General features: G+C 50.6%; 1 protein-coding gene across 3 annotated transcripts in view; it reads right to left on the reverse strand.

The window, feature by feature from the left end:
- Window positions 1–1364: 1364 nt before the first annotated feature.
- TMEM45B (transmembrane protein 45B) overlaps window positions 1365–17817 on the reverse strand; it is a 30589-nt gene continuing 14136 nt past the window's right edge. For all 3 annotated transcript variants that reach the window (XM_078608061.1, XM_078608059.1, XM_078608062.1), the window contains 5 exons: window positions 12356–12695; window positions 10945–11160; window positions 6540–6724; window positions 5981–6126; window positions 1365–5844 (listed from right to left, as the gene is read on the reverse strand). In XM_078608061.1, coding sequence (XP_078464187.1) covers window positions 5727–5844; window positions 5981–6126; window positions 6540–6724; window positions 10945–11160; window positions 12356–12575 — 885 coding nt within the window. In that variant the 5' untranslated portion in view covers window positions 12576–12695 and the 3' untranslated portion in view covers window positions 1365–5726. The remainder of the gene's footprint in view (window positions 5845–5980; window positions 6127–6539; window positions 6725–10944; window positions 11161–12355; window positions 12696–17817) is intronic.

Raw genomic sequence — 17817 nt, forward strand, 5'->3', positions numbered from 1 at the left:
AAAAGATAATCGTTTATTCGTGGTCGGGATGGAGGGGGGAGGGGGCTATGGTCACCTCGTATAATTATTTTATTCTAATTTGAACCACGACGTTGGCATTACGTAATTTTGCTTTTGTAAATGACGTCACGGGAACGCCATGCCCCGTTTACAAAATACAGAAGAGGGGGGGGGCAGCATCCCACGTCACGGAGAGGCACCCCGCCACTCCCAACTCAATTATCTGGCTCAACCACCTAGTAACAATAATAAGTGTTGTTGCTGTTGTTGCCCGACACCCACCATCAAGCCGTACGACGACGACGAAGAAGACCCGCGGTGTTAATCGGGGCGGCCCGCTGGATTCGCACCGCGAACCTCCGCAACAAGCGGTTGAACGAGCTCTCACCCACCGAGGCCCGCTAGGTCGCGCTCGCTGTGTTTCCTGCCTCCCGGCTCGGCCAACGTTAGACGGCGTCTCGTAAATGTCTTTGCCCACTGCTCCAATGAGAAACCTTGCGCTGTGCAGCGCTCCCAGTTTCTGTGTTCATATTCACACAAAGATGCACCCCTCCCTCCGTGAGAGCCTTTAAACAGGCTGTTGGGGCAAGTGCTGTTGGCGAGCAGCACCTATGAATAGGATAATGTCGTTTAGTTTAGAATTTCTGATCTCCCAGTAACTCTACATTCGACCGGTTGGCGGGCGATGTCTGAGCGCCTCTCGTGGCTGCAGGGTGAATCCACTTACACGCATCATCATCAGCCATCGATTTGTCCACGTCAGTGCCGGATTATCCTAGGAGCAAAAGTAGCTACTACACATGCTACGGGCCCCGCACTTTCAAGGGCCCCGCGCTAAATGCTTTCGAGCTATCAATTCCGGTTCAGTGATTCTGCACTTGCTCTATTACTATAGTACTATGCCGCCTTCAACTTTTATGAACGACAGGGTGTTCAAGGTTAGCGATTCGTCTATTTTCTGGCTGTAAAGCTAGTGAAAAAATTACAATTACTTCGTGATACACAAGTAAAAAATTTGTGTTTTAATATTTACGTGTTTTTTTATTTAGGGCCCGTTTATAACCTCACATGCTACAGGCCCCGCACTAGCTTCATCCGGCACTGTGCGCGTGCATCCACGTGGCGAGGGGGGCCCTCTCCCCGCTTCTTTGCGCACTTTACAATATTTGCTAAAAAAAAAAAATCTTCTTCCGTAAATGATGGGATAGTTAATCGTCGCCACGTCACAGGAGTCAATACGCACGGGTTAAACAACGTCCTCTTTTACGATGTTTCCACGTAATCGAGTTCCGCTTTGCAAAAACGCTCCCAAACTTGTTTAAATTCAAGTTAAAGACGATAACGAAACAATTTTCACAATAACGTAATATATATATATTTTATTATTGCAGCATTTGTCAGGGGTGTGCATGGAATAATTAATTAAAATCACAAACGGTGGGGTGAAGAGACACAATCGGTGTTCTAAAAAGCACACGACCACTCGTACATATAAAACAAAAAAAGATGCCCCGTATAGCCTCAACAGACTGTTGGGGCAAAGTGCTCTTGGAGAGAACCTTTGAAGACCGGCACGGCACACAATGACGGGGTGGTGTGGCCGGGTTACCGCTCCCGGCCGCCTTCGTCTCCCCCAGCTGTCATGTTTGCACACCGCACCGTGGACACTCATTTTCAGGCTGAGTCGACCTAGGGGTGGCCCAGGACCGTTTTAGAATATTCGCCCACCGAAGTTGGCCGTGAGCGGGAATCGAACCGACGTCGGCTGGATTCACAGGGCAATGAATTAACCACTGCGCCACCGCCCCCCATGAGCACACGCGAAGACAAAGATTCCCCGTATAGACATCACAGACTGCTGGGGCAAGTGCTGTTAGCGAGCACCTATGAAGGCCGGCACGGCACAAAGGGAGTGGTCGGCCAGCACCACTCCCCACCGCCTTTGTTTCTCCAGTGCTGATGTTGACACACACACATCATCACGGGTACTCATTTGAGGCTGAGTCGACCTAGGAGAAGCCAAGGACCGGTTCAGATAATTAATCATCACCGCTGTTTCCCCGCGAGCGACGCTTGAACTCGGGCTCACGGGGTTCGTAGCGCAGCAGCGCGCTCACCGCTGCGCCACCACTCGCGCACGGACACACGGAGACACTTGCAGCGTGAAAAAATTAACCCGTAAAAACAAAGTTTTTCACTATAAATCCTTTATATGCGTGGCGGCTAGAGTCCTCTCGTCCTCTGGCTTGAGATGGCTGCCACCTATGGGTCAGATGATTGCCTGCCACCATTAAGCAATTGGTAATTAAATATAAAAAAAAATCCTAAAAAGTGTAAAGTAATGAAAAAAAAATTTCACGAAAATAAATTGTCACGCACAACGAGTCTGTGTGCAAAATGTCAGCTCGATTGGATCACGGGAAGTGGGTTAAAAAACGACCGAAAGATTTGCACGGTCGTAAGCGCGCAAGCAAGCAAGCAAGCGAACTGAATATAAAGGATTTAAAAAGGAGAATTTTTTTTTTCAAAAATGTGAATCGGCAACACGCTGGGTTTCCAATTACGCGGATTCAAACGGCTCGCACACACGAAACGCACGACGTGCGGTCCCCATTCACGTGCGTGTGTACGGAGGAGAGGAGCGCTCTGTCAATCCAATCGCTGGATAGGGGCATGTGCCACCCCGTGCGAGCCGTGGGGGTTATTTGACCATACCTCGCCACTGCGGTCCACGCGGGTTGGTGGCGCGGAAGGTAGACGCGGGGGGCACCGAAAGTTCGCCCCCAGCCCCCCATGACCATCATCCAGCAGTGGATTGATAAGAGTGGCCGCAACATGTACTTGCCATTTTGTAACCGTCCAATCCATTTTCGTGGACAATTGTTTAACTTCATGAAACCTTATAGCCCGTGGCACAAGCACCACGGGAAGGGCGTCGAGTCAAGGATGTACAATGCATTGGTGTAAACAACATTGAAGAACGGGAAAGGGGAGAGGTAAGAGAAAGATTAATAGATAAGATAAGGAATGCGAAACGAGAGGAAAGGCGACGGAAAAACAGGAGCAAGGGGTCAGGGGATATGAGGACGGGGAAGAAGAGGCAACATTGACGCTGCACGGAGCGGCGTCTGTTTTCACAGTGGGCGGGGAGAGGCGAGGGATTCAGAGTGGGGGTGGCCACACAGAAGTCACGTGATTTACATGAGGCTTTAGCCGATGTAGATTCTGTATACACATTTAAGACCAATAATTACCGGAGCGCACACCCGCACACGGTAATAAGAAGAGACAAATTGGCAAGCCAGCGCTGTACCAGACTCGAGAGATGGCTCTAGCAAAGATCAAAGTGGCTTCCTGCTCAAACGAGCAATGAGGCAGAGTTAATGCCCGGTTCATAGCTCTGAGACCGTGGTGGAAATTACACATTCCTATGGTCGTGAGGTGATGGTGATACATCCAGGTGTAATTGCAAAAAAAAAAAAATTGGGGCTTGTGCACGAGTTATTTTTAACTAGCGAAAGACAAAATACATTTATTTTTACCTAATAAAAAAAAATTCAATTAGTTGCAAGATTAATTTAACGATCTTGTGAAATTGCATTCGCACTAATCTCGCGTGAACATGTCTCTTCATTTTCTACCCAAATTGATTGTAAATTGCAATTTGTGGAAACGCACACACACATTTCCCAGAAGCCCAAGGGCACATCGGCAGCATTTGATTGCCACAGCAGTGCATTGTCTCACTGCATCGTATCCGGCTGGAGTAGGTGGCAGGTGCCAAGTAGCCACATCCACAGCGAGAGGGATACTGGATGTGGTATGCCGGGCGCGGACTGAAATATTCCATGTCTGCCGATCAATGAACATAGGTGGCGCATGATTACCATTGCTACAGCCCATAGCGAGAGGGATACTGGATGTTGTGTACTGGGTGTGAAACGAAGGTGTGGTTCCAACCGCGACGGAACCAGGGGTGCAGGCACAGGACCAGGAGAGTTCGCAGCGACGCCAATTAACCCTTTACTTCTAGATTTAAAGCTTTCGTGACTGCAAGGATTCATATTCTTAGGTTTTTTCGGTAAAGTCACGTAGGTAAAAAATTTAAATTAATAAAAGTAAAATAAAATAAAAATCACGACGTTTCGGAGGCAACACAAGCTTCCGTCTTCAGGTGGAACCATCACAGCACGATAGCTGTATCAAATTTTACTTTAATTAATTTTAATTTTTTACCTACGTGACTTTACCGAAAAAACCTAAGAATACTTAACCCTTTCCCGTTCCAAGTCGCCGGGCGTGGGGTCCCGTTCACCTCAGAGTCTCGGGACGCGCAAGCGGCTCGGATGGTGATTGTATCTGGAGGGGCGTAGCGCCACTGTTTGTAAAGACACTGTAATCACCGCAGAGAACCGTAGCGACACGACCGCACCCTACGATAGCTGGCGCGGAACTGTGCCGCACGCCCTCACGCATGGCCTTGTGGGAGCCTCGGTATCGATAAATTACTTTAGTTTTTCTTCCGCTTCCATTCCGATGACGTACACGTGCGCTCTAGGAGTTCGGGCCGCCCGTTGTTTCAGCTGCCATGCCAAGTGCGCATCGAACGGGACGCCCTCTGGGTTGCACGTCCTGTGTGCCCCAACTGTTACGGAAGAGCAGAGGCGGCCACTCCATCTCTTTTAAAAAAAAAAAGATATCGGGAATTGGCCCCCGCGGCTAAAATCGGCCTCGGTCGCGCCTGGAAGCTCGCCGGCGCTCGTGAATTCTCAACTCGTCGCAGGGTCCGGGTTTGTTTCGCGCGACCGGGGGCAAGGAGACAATCGCGGCCTCCCTCCCCAACGCGTCCGACGGAGCGGCCACGGAGATTCCCCGCGCACCAGCGAGGGCTCCACACCCTTCTCCACCGCCCCTCCCCCAAGGATAAAATATACATATTTACAAATCGTGAATGTACAGGCCTAGCGGTGTCGCGGCTCATCAAGACTGTGGACTCTACGCCGCGAGAAGGGGGCAAGGGATGGAGACCGCTCGATTGGACGGGGAGCTCCGATTTGTTGCGGTAATTTTCTATGGGGCCATTTTCTTGCCACCAGTATGACCTGGATGCCTTGTGATAGATGTCTATTTGGCGTTTGAACATCTTAACACCGGTATTCTTGTCAGAAAGGGTAAAGCCTATTATTTTTTTCCCATCTTTTTGCGGAATTTTTTTTATCGTTTGCTGTGTGTGGGGTGGGGAAGGGGGGGCTACTCCTGACCCCCCCCCCACCCCGCCCTACACAAACCTTGTGCAATACCAGTAGGTGGTCAGGGGTGAGTGTGGACCTTTTGTAAGTTGGCGCTTCAGGAGTGGCGTGATTGTATGGGTGGGGGAAGGTGATGAGCGAAGACTTCAAAAAAGATGACTATTGCGAGTTCGGCGTATGTGTGTCTTTGTTCCATATGTGTTCCGTGTGTGTGTGTGTGCGTGCTCCGTGTGTGTATGTGTGCGTGCTCCGTGTGTGTGTGTTGTGTGCTCCGTGTGTGTTGCGTGCTCCGTGTGTGTGTTGCGTGCTCCGTGTGTGTGTGTTGCGTGCTCCGTGTGTGTGTGTGCTCCGTGTGTGTGTGTGCGTGCTCCGTGTGTGTGTGTTGCGTGCTCCGTGTGTGTATGTGTGCGTGCTCCGTGTGTGTGTGTTGCGTGCTCCGTGTGTGTGTGTGTGCGTGCTCTGTGTGTGTGTTGGTGTCTATTCCTCTTCGGAGTCCTCCAGGAGCGCCCCCTTCTCCTTGTTGTGGTTCTTAGAGAGCGGAAGCAACGTTCCCAGCTCCATGTGCGGAACGCCACGGTTCCTGAAATTCCCCAGACTGAAATACACGAATACACAGGTTGGCACACACACACACACACAATCAAAGATCCCCCGTTTAGCCTTAACAGACCGTGAGCACAAGTGTTGTTAGCATGCGCCTACGAAAACTGGTCAGAGTCAGCACCACTCACCAGAATACCGCCGTGTAGCTGAGGGAGATGTACAGGATGGCGCCCGCAAAGTGCCAGCAGAAGCACATGGTGATGAACATCATGTTCCCCATGTCCGCCTGGTCCCACTCGGGCGCGCCGTTCGGAGGGTACAGCACGAAGCCGATCTACACATGACGGCACAACGGCAAGAGTATAAGCATCATCATCATCAGCAGCAGCAGCAACCATGACCTATCTACTGCTGAAGGACTCCACCAAGTCCTCGTCGTCTGTCATGGCCCTGGGATGTCAGAATCCGTCTAGCTCCTAGACGGACGAGCCGGCCTTATCGCGCTCCATCTCCTTCGTGGAGGCTGACCAGAGTCCGCGTGATGGTTTACGCTCTCCGACAAGATCAGCAAAGGCATCGCGGTTAACTTGCGGCAGCATGGCTGGCTACGTACGGTGCGCAAGAAGTTCAACGCGCACGCACACGTGACGAGCGCGACCTTATAGGGCATTTTTCTGGCACGCCCCCACCCCGCCACCCCTCCCGCCCACCCGGTCCCCCGAACCCTCCCCGCCCGGGGGCTCGAACCTGGAAGAACCAGGTGCCCTGCAGCAGCGCGAAGCTGGTGCGCAGCAGCTCCAGGATGGCGTTGTCGCGGAGGAAGACCTCCAGGAAGATGGTGAGCGAGCCGGCGAACACGGGCAGCAGCAGCAGCGTGTGCACGTGCACGTCCAGCATGGTGCGTCCGTGCAGGTGGAAGTAGAAGAGGTAGCCTGCGGGGGGGGGGGGGTGGCGGAGACGATGGCGGTCGCTTAGTCTGGAATTAACGATCATAACAAACACGAATTGTTAACGACGACGATAGATTTGAGCTCGCGAGGCGCCGCCGATGGGGAGAGCGACGAGGAGGCGCCAGGAGGAGGGGCGGGACTCAGAATGTGTATTGACACTGGAGAAATTCGATGAGCTATAAAGCTCTTTTTCACAGATGTCCAGTCGGGGCACGAGGTCTGAACGTTACGACGATGGGCAATGCAAAAACACGATTGGAATGCAAAGTATTGTAAAGGTAAACAAATCACTTCAATCATATATACAAATAAAACAATTATTATTTTTATCTGACCAGGTAAGGAAGGCAGCAGCCAGCCGCTGAGGCAGTGCTAACTGCAATTTCCCAAGCTCTGCGGTCCTGCGTATGTTGAGGGAAACGTCGGACATCGTGTCTAAAGAACACGGGGCCCGACCTGGAGCGGTAAGGCACAACCGCGAACGCCCACGCTGTGCTCGGGTAGCGACTTGCATTTCGCACGCGTACAGGCGAAGTGTCCTCGCATGGACGCGCGCATTTTTTGACGGGCATGGCATTAATTTGCCCCGTTAAAAATAACGTGGTAATTATATCTCTCATTGTAGCCACGGTTACGGAAGCCTCCACTCCGAGAGGGGGAGAACGAATCTAACGAGATGAAACAAATGGACCCGCTCACCCAATCCCCCCCCACCCCCCCGCCGAGCCCCCCCTCCCACCACCCCCGCAACCCACGCGTGATCGTTAAAAATGAACGGTGCACGGAGGGAGGCGTGAAATCGCATTCCGCCAAATTCACGCGCCGAGCGTTAGTCGGAGGAGTCACGCGAGATGGTGGTGCGCGATGAAGCAACTCATTTGTTGCAAGTTTGAGAAAACGGCGTTCGATCAGCGAGCCACTACCTGCTTTGACGTGCGGTTTAGAAACGCGGTCGTGAGCCAAAAAAGCACAAAGAAAAAACACGAAGGTGACCAAAACAAGGAGCGTGCAGAGAGAGGTGCATGCTGGGAATTACACTGACATTCAAATGGAGGGACGCACGCATTACAGAACGTAAGCAGGTTAACAACATCATCACAACTGTTTAGAACAATCCACTGTGAATAATGACCGAGTCGGAGCGAGGCAATCAGCTGATGTCCCGGTGGATCATTGTCCCGCGGAATCGTGAGCGATGGCGACGATTTGGGGAGGCCTTCATCCAGCAGCGGTGGCTGCTGGCGGCTATGATGACGATAAGACAAAATATCTATGGAACCTTTTTTGCCAGTATCAAAAATAAGAAGTTTTGCCCTTTCTGGCAATTTATTTTTACTTAGCGAATGCTTTCTGGCAATCAAACAGGTGTTTTAGATGTTAAGATGTTCAAACCCCACTTGGATACCTTTTGCAAGGCATCAAGAATTGGAATCTTTATTTGACCGTGCAGGAATCCGATGAGCTACGAATCCCTTTTTCACAAACGTCCAATAACACCGCGACGAATCATTTTCCAATTGAAAACTCGAATGAGGTGAACGTCGACGAACGACCAGGGGGCGGCTTGCACTCTCCCAGGAGGCTCGTCAACGTGCTCGGCCGAGCGACTGCGAGCGCGCGCCGCGTGTCACCCAGCGCCCTGTGGAGGCGGCGGTGTGTTGGTGGATCGCACAAACTCTGCAAAACTCCCTTCCCTCCGCGGGCATCTCGGTGCCGTACCCTGGCTCGCCAGGAGACGGCAGTCAAAGCGAGTGGGCTAAATCCGCCAGCCTCATTTCCATCTGTGTGGGGACAGAGCGTTGCCCCCTCGCGCAAGGGCGTGGGGTTTTCTCCGGGTGCTCTGGTTGCTTTCCATCCCACTTGCGCAATCAACACGACTCACTCATCATTAGATCGGCTGAAAACATCTTCAAATAAAAGCCCGACAAAAGAGCCCTCTGACTCAGTGCGGCTTTCCTGGACAAATAGGTGAATTATCATTCAGCAATTAGATTCAGCACACAGATCAAAGACACGGCAGGTACAATAAGCGCGAATGTGTTTACGCAAAGTGTTCCTCGCAAATATGGCCCCGTGCCCATCCGTGTTGCTGTCATGCCGTACGCAGCTCTCCCACGCGTTTTTAGCATCGCTCGGAACGATGTCCGACGTTTGCCCTCCAGACCCCATGTTACAAATGGACGGACGCACGGACGGATGGACGGACAGACTAAGCCAAGGTGTGAATATTCTCCTGCGAAGTCAAAAGCTTTAGTGCGTAATTGCGTTAGCTTTGTCCGATTTTGGAGCTTCCTGAAGAAGCTTCCGAAAGTTGAAAGCGAAACGTCGGACGTGGCGGTACACATGGTGGAGAACGTGTGCGCACCATCATAATTAATCTTGTTATAATAAAATCGTACAAGTGTACGGACCTCGATTCAGAAAGAGGAAAATTATTAACTCGTTGAGACAATTCAATGTTGAGTGTCGGGTTGCTGTGGTTTTAATCTCGCAAATGAAAGAGACGGATGTTTGGATTTGACCGCAAAGCGTCTCCCTCTGTTTTCTTTTTTCTTCTTCCAGTTAAGCATGTATTTTCTTTTTAAACCACAGTTGCGAAACGCGGCTATTGTGCCAATATCACGATCCATACTTGCCTTTCGTCGTAGTTACTAGTATTATTACCGTTATTATTATTTTAAGTTGTATAGAGCGTAAACTAGACACGCGTAGGGCAGCACGCACAGCGCCTGAACGCCTTTTGTTTTGCCCATTAAAAAAACCCATTCATATTCTCGCGCGAATGGTTTTCCCCTATCAGCCGCTCTTGTCCGCTTTCCCCTAATACCTTGTCCCTCACACTCGACACGACAATCATTCGCGTTGTCACGAGGAGAAATCACGCGACATAAATAAGCCGAAAATGCGTCACCCTCACACATACGGCAAAACCTCGTTATTTCGGTGCGTGAGTATTCGTAATTGGGGATAATTCGGCACGGCTGCGCTTTCGGCATATACCTTCTATTAGTGATTCGCCATGAGCCGAATTGCACCTACCGAATGGACTAATTTCAGGATAGCACGTGGAGCGATGCCACGCACCACGACCAAACCGACTCGGTCTGGTGGCGGTGCGCGTGGTGAGTGTGAGTGCAGACCCGTCATCGCTCTGGATTTCACCTTGCTTGTGCCGTCTGTGCAAGCCAACCCTCTCGTAAATGTCGTCTACACCTACGTCAAGAAGTAATAGAAAGGGACTGAAGTATAAATCCCTTAGTCTGCGAGACAAATCCAAAGTTTTGGATGGAATTGATGCAGGGCGTGTGTCAATGCGCAGGGTGCGTGAAGAGTTTGACGTAAAATTAATCACCTTGAACATACGGTAGAGTAAGTGCATACTAAGTGCGTTAAGCCTCCCTCTACAAACTCTACCACGTGAAACCTACCACATCCTCCTTCTTCGCCTGCAGTGCCGGTTACTGATGGTAAACGTTACTTTTAAAAAATAATATTTTTTGGAAAACAAATTTGGAGAAAAAAAATGTATTGGGGCAGGAGGCACCGGGGAGTAACATTGTACATAATTCGGAATATTGGATAATTCGGCAAGGCCAGAGCCCCATATGTGTCGAATTAACAAGGGTTTAGTGCAATGTACAATTGTGCGTCCAACTATGATCCATATCTCGAAGAGGGAGGTCCTTGCCGATACAACCTGGCAGTTCTCACCAGCATTAATTCAAGCAAGCCTGACTGCTGATGAGATCCCGATTGTCAAAACTGGCTCAAAGTTTGCTTGTACTGACTCAATGCAATCTTGTACTTCTGGAAGGTAGTGGGGGCTGATGGGATGTGTGAAGAATACTTTATTTGTTTTACATGGAGAGACGCAGATGTGCAGGAGACACTCTCTGCGTATCTATTTTGTCTGCTACAATCTGACAGTCGTCACAGTTTGGCGAGATAAGGACCAACAATCATTTCTGGAATGCATTTGGAAGTCCTCAAACGCTGGTCACCCATTCCACTTGAGTGAGACAATCCACGCCTCGCTCCCGGAATGCCTTCGGAATTTCTCAAACGTCCAGGACCCATCGCACTTAGTAGCTCATCTCCACGGCACCCTCCCGTGGAGGTGAACGCACCGAGGTGAACATGTGGAGGTGAACACGTGAAGGTGAACACGTGGAGGTGAACGTGTGAAGGTGAACAATGCGCACCTTCCACGAAGACGGCGAGCGCCAGCATGAGGCGGTCGAGGCCGCGGAGGGGCGTGCCGCGGCACGTGTGCGTCACGATGTCGGCCACCCCCGAGATGGCGAAGAACAGGTACATGGTGGTGTGCTGCCAGTTCATGAGGTGGTCCCACCCGCCCTCCTGCCGGTTGTACAGCCGCATGTGCGGCCCGTCCGGCACGAACTGCTCCGCCATCATGCCTGACGCACGCGCAGACACACGCACACCGCCACCGTCGAACAGCGCTCGTCGCCGTCATCAGCCATCAACCGCCGCCGTCGTCGCCGTCATCGTCACCATCATCGTCCACCGAACCATTCATCAATCACCACCACAACCATCATCATCATTCATCAATCACCACCACAACCATCATCATCATTCATCAATCACCACCACAACCATCATCATCATTCATCAATCACCACCACAACCATCATCATCATTCATCAATCACCACCACAACCATCATCATCATTCATCAATCACCACCACAACCATCATCATCATTCATCAATCACCACCACAACCATCATCATCATTCATCAATCACCACCACAACCATCATCATCATTCATCAATCACCACCACAACCATCATCATCATTCATCAATCACCACCACAACCATCATCATCATTCATCAATCACCAACACAACCATCATCATCATTCATCAATCACCACCACAACCATCATCATCATTCATCAATCACCACCACAACCATCATCATCATTCATCAATCACCACCACAACCATCATCATCATTCATCAATCACCACCACAACCATCATCATCATTCATCAATCACCACCACAACCATCATCATCATTCATCAATCACCACCACAACCATCATCATCATTCATCAATCACCACCACAACCATCATCATCATTCATCAATCACCACCACAACCATCATCATCATTCATAAATCACCACCACAACCATCATCATCATTCATCAATCACCACCACAACCACCACTGCTCGACGTCGTCTGTCAATCGCCCGTCGCCAACGTTCATAGTCATCGATGAATCATTCACCACCACCGCCGTCACTGCCATTCGCCATCATGCATCAATCTTCACCGCCAAAAATCAACATGATCGATCAATCGCCACCACCATCATTATTATTCATAAATCAACACCACAACCATCATCATCATTCATCAATCACCATCACAACCATCATCATCATTCATCAATCACCACCACAACCATAATCATTCATCGTCGCCATCACCCATCGATCAGCACCACCGCCATCATTATTATTCATAAATCACCACCACAACCATCATCATCATTCATCAATCACCACCACAACCATAATCATTCATCGTCGTCATCACCCATCGATCAGCACCACCGCCATCGCCACGCAACCCACCGACGATCGAGAAGACCGTCTTGGCAGCGCCCTCGATGATGTCCAGGCGGTTCTCGCTGGCGACGCACGATGACGGGAGCCCCGTGGGGCCGCCACCGCCGCCGCCGCCACCCAGCTTGCGCTGCCGCCAGCGGTACCTGAGCGGGTACTTGATGGCCCACCACACGGCGAACAGGATGAAGAAGCTCCCGGGGAGGGCGTGACCCTTGAAGTTCCCCATCTGCGCGGTCTGTTTGACGAGCGACGCGGACGTGGGTGCTCGCGCGTGTGTGCGATCGTTTGGGGGCCGCTCTTTCGAGTGTTCTTTTCGTTATTCCAGGAGGCACCTCTGGGTGAGCGCCTGTGAGTGGGCGGCGAGGGGAGGAAGAGAGAGGAGGAGTGAGGACGGGGTCAGGGTTAGGGTGGCACGAGTAGCCTCTTGTTCGTGTTCGGTGTGTGGGTGAACCCTTTACAGCAGGCGTTGGGAGACCTTGTCCTCACTGAGGGCCAATTACAGGATGTTGCAATACCTTTGGTGGCCAGACAAAGACAAAGATCCCCCGTGTAGCCTTAACAGACTGTTGGGGCAAGTGCTGTTAGCGAGCACTTATGAAGGCCGGCACGGCACACGAGGGGGTGGGTGGCCAGCACCACGCCCGGCCGCCTTTGTCTCCCTAGTGGCGATGTGTACACACCACACCAGGTACTCATTTGAGGCCGAGTCGACCTAGGGGAGGCCCATAACCGGTTCAGATAATCGTCACTGGTATTTGCCGTGAGCAGGAATCGAACTCGGGTTGCCGGGTTCGTAGCGCAGCGCGCTAACCACTACACTACCACTCCCCACAGGTCGCCAGCCACACATTCACACACACGCACACGCCTTAGCGTTAGCGTTAGGCAATAGCACGAAACAGAAGAATGCGCGTGTCGTGTAAAGAGCCCCCCCCCCCGCCCCTCTCAGTGACACAAGTGACTGAACGTGGCACCGAGACATGCGGCATTGTCGCCAGCTCCAAAAGAATTCTTTGCGATTCTTCCGTCACCACTGTCCCGTTCTTGGAGTTCCCTCCCGTCAGTTGTCCCCCCATCCCCCCAAAACCCTCGTAACACAAAAAAACTGTCCGGGGTTTGCTTGCCTTGAAACAACGCTGCTGAAATGAAGCACTCCCAGAAGGCAGACCAGGTGGCTGGTGAGTGGTGGTGTAAGAATGACTTATATTCTAGTTTATGCGGACATATGTGCAGAAGACGTTGCTTATCTATTTTCTTCTCTCCAGGTTTGACAGCCAAGTGACGGCTTCGAGTAAGGAGAATCAACATCAGAATCTGTATGTACACTGGAGGAATCCGATGAACTACAAAGCTCTTTTTCACAGATGTCCAGACACTGAATTCGCCTCTGCTGATGCCGCTTGCTGCCTCCGTTCCGTTTAATCGATTTGTGGAAGACTGCCAGTGGTGCACAACGCGCCCTGCGGTTTGCTCAGATTCTCTGCACTCCCCCCTCGGGCCCCCCCCCCCCACACTTTTAAACAAAGTCACGTAACAGGGCAGGAGGTGTCCGGTCCTGCGGCGACGCAGCGGTTTTTGCTTTGTGTTCTGCGGGTAACACGACGATGACAACGGCTGCCCTCCAGCCCGACGAGTTATGAAACACAACCCTCGCAACGCAAACACGCGTGTCCGGGGTTCATTAAACATGCATGTGTCACACCTGGCGGCGTGCATGGAGGCGACCGCTGCTGGCTCCCGAGTGGCCTTCGTCTCCCCCAGCTCCCCACCACCCCCCACCACCCCCCACCGCCCCCCACCGCCCCCCAATCGTGGCGCCAGCGATTGAGCCAAGTTTTGGAACGCAAAACAAGCGAGCGGGCGATAGGCGCGAACGCAATGGCCTTCGCCTCCTTGCCAAATCTGTTGCCCCCCGTATGAAATAAAAACGAAATCCAGTTTTTTTGTCACGCATCCCATGAGCCACATTTCGGCAGCACTGGGTCAACGCGAGCACTTGCGATTAGCACGGTTGGCTGCGTACGGTGCGAAAGAAGTTCAAAATACAGACGTGGAAAACTCAGGACCGGTTTTGACATTCAGTGTCTCTCATCAGCTCTCGAATGAGACTCGCTTGAACAATGCTCACACTGTGGTAGGGGCTTCCGCGTCATCATCATTACACTGTGTAATTGTTTTGGTTCCTGGGTAGTAAGTGTTATTTCGTAATTGCTTATGCCTCAAACGTACAGAAAATGGCTATTATTCCCCACAAACTTTGCTTTTGTGACCAGGAGAGTGATATTTAGAAATGTACCTATTTTCAATAAGAAAACGTGCGAATTTGTGTCTTTTAGTTCACATAAAGTCAGAAAAAACAACATATGAATCAAAATTAACGTGTATTTATACTCAGGTAATACACAAATGACTGCAACATATTTTGAAGTGAGTAGTTTTTCGTATGGTCAGCAGGGGAGGTAAGATAGAATGGGTTTCACCAGCCCACAGTGACCAGCGTGGCGAAGTGCAGTCAAATAATCCCCATGACCGGCACAGCATGAGGAGGCCTTCATCCAATAATGGGTTTGACAAAAAACGTTAAATAGTAATTAAACACTTAACACATGATAATGCCTCCATGTGGTACACAGTATTCACTTATAATAATAATAAAAATAATCATGGGAGTTTACCTTGAGAAGCCCCAGTGTCTCAAGGTTATTTTTCAAGCGGGTCCCCTGGCTGGATGTTTGGCCGATTAGAATCCTTCAAGTTTGGCTTCTTGTGGAAGGAAACCGGAGAACCCCAAAAAACACCCCCACCACGCACAGGAGGAGGGACTCACAGACTCGCAGCTCCACACAGATGGATTCAATAAAAATAAATTGCTGTGGTGCCATCGATTTTTTTTCTCTCACCAGGTAAGGCCCACTGAGCTGTCCGGCTCTTTTTCTGAAACGACCTGGCCACAAATGATAGCTCAACGAAGTGGCTTATCACGTGGAAGTGTATTGCAGCTAAATACTCTAAACGCGTGATGTTGATTCTAAATGTGGAGGAAAAAAGCAGAGGACACGGAGAAAAATCCACACGACCACAGGGAGAAAATGCAAACTCCAAATATGTGGGCGTCAGGGTGAGGATCGAACCCACGACCTGCTGTACACCAGACAAGGTAGTTAACATCTCAAAGCCACCGTGGCACCATCCTGGCCACCTTGCAGTCACAGCCCTAAACCTACAACACCTGGTATTCTCACGCAGTCTCCCATTCAAGTACAAAGCAGGCTCAAACCTGCTGGAATTGTGTAAATTCTAAATCTTTAATACTGGTGGTAAAGTGCAGCCTTCCTACCGGGTATGAAAATAACCAAGCCACGGAAATCCCCACCACCTCCTGCCACAGCCCACATCAACGCGCCCCCCACACCCCACGATACGATGTTAATAGTTTAATATTTACAAGTCGACGATTTATCGGAGATCTCACTATCCCGTAACTTTGTCATTTGCATTTCACCTTCTGTTTGTGCGCTGCTGTGTATTTTAAAGGTTCCATCGTCAGCGCCGTGAGCATTCTTTTTACGTGGCCTCGTCAAAGAGGGGTGAAAAAATCTGCTAAAGTAACAAAAACACCACGACTTTTATCCAAAACGGTGCGTGGGTGCGTGCCTCTTAGCCGCGTCTAAACGCGTTGGGGCAGGATGGGGGGGCTGTTCGGAGCCCCCCCCCTTCACGGCCACGCCCACAGTAGTTTGCACCGCTGACCCTTTAACCCCCACACACACAGACGCATAGCGCCAGGTGATGATGGGAGTGGCGCAAGACGAAGCGAAGTTAGCGGCCGCCACTCCAAAGTCCAACGAGGATCTGTCGCGGTGTCACCATATGGAGAGACACTTTTACCCACGTGGCAATTTCGCGTGGTTACACGGACACCCACTTATCAGTTGGCGTTTTTCCAAATGTAGGTTGCTGTATCATTTTTTTACAAACCAGATTCCAATTACATTATCCTGCAGACATATACATTGGTGTGGGCGTCGGCCATCGGGGAGGAGACCACCGGCGTGTTACCAGGGGAGAACCTGGTTCAGTGGAGCCATCTCAGATAATTATTTCACGACGTGTTACTCTGACTGTATCCGTGGAACAGCGGTCGCGTGGAAACCATCGCCGGCGAGGAGATTTATTTGATCGCTCGTTTGCTCGTTCGCTCGTTTGTTCGTTCAGTCGCTCGCTCAAGAAGCCTTCGTAGCCAATGCCAGTGATGCCATCACACCTCGCCGTCACTTCCTTCCTTCTGCCAAGGCTGTATGTTGAACTTCTTTCGCACCGTACGTAGCTAACCGTGCTAACCGGAGTTGCAGATGGTGGTGGTGGTGGTCAGGCTGTAAGGTACGCTCTTACAGTCTGACCACCACCATCACCACCAAAATCTGATGTTAAGTCGCTGACCTCTGGGTACGAGTCCAATGCTCGTCTCAGTCACATGCCCTCCCTGCACCCCCATGCGTCCCACCCATCACCACCTCCTCCACCTGATGTCATCGAAACACCACTTCTAAGCCCTACATATTACTCTCACAGGATCCTACAGGATTGCTCACACTATCCTCATCCAACGGTGAATGGCAATGTGATAGTGACATATATATAAAAACAATTGAAAGGCAGATAACGTTAACCTTGGTTCAGAAAATAGACCAGCATTAATCAAGGGCACATGCGGCCCAAATCTAAACAATCAAATACAAATGTAAACAACATTACCGCTTGCCAGCTCAGCTAAGCTCACTTGCAAACACACACAGATCCCCCGTCCAGCCTGAACAGACTGTTGGGGCAAGTGCTTGTTATAGAGCACCTATGAAGGCCGACACGGCACACGATGTGAGCTTTTCACCACTCGCGCCAGATAATCATTTAAAGGCTGAGTCGACCTAGGGAAGGCGCAGACAAGGTTGGTTGACCACAAGTGGGAAATTAACTTGGGTCGCCGGATTCATAGTGCAGAGCACGAACCGCTGGGCTGACGTTCCCCACTCGCACACACCACAAAATCATAGCCACAACGCTGTTGTACTTGTAACTAAACATCTGGTGGTGCTGCTACTTTCGCAGTAGTGCACAAGGACAGTCAACAAACAACAACATAAACCCCGCACATTTGTCACGAACATTGTGGTCCGGAAATGAAACGTATATAATAGGCGACGTTTTGAGCAATGACCCTTCTTCATAGCAAATAGGCCAGATATGGAGTGGACAATACGAGTTGGAGATGGATACTATCTATGGTAGTACTACGCAACATGCGTTGCTTTTCTTTGAAATAATTTAATTAAAACGCGATGAAGCTCTTTACGACAGACGTCCAGTCGGTCAGCAAGTGTCACAACAACAACAAACCAAACAGGCATACAAATAAAATAAAACTATAGGAGTGCAAAGTATAGAAAAGGTTGGCAAGTACCTTGAAGCTT

The sequence above is a fragment of the Lampetra planeri genome, chromosome 29, assembly GCF_965212315.1.
Source record: "Lampetra planeri chromosome 29, kcLamPlan1.2.h2, whole genome shotgun sequence".
Lineage (NCBI taxonomy): Eukaryota > Metazoa > Chordata > Hyperoartia > Petromyzontiformes > Petromyzontidae > Lampetra > Lampetra planeri.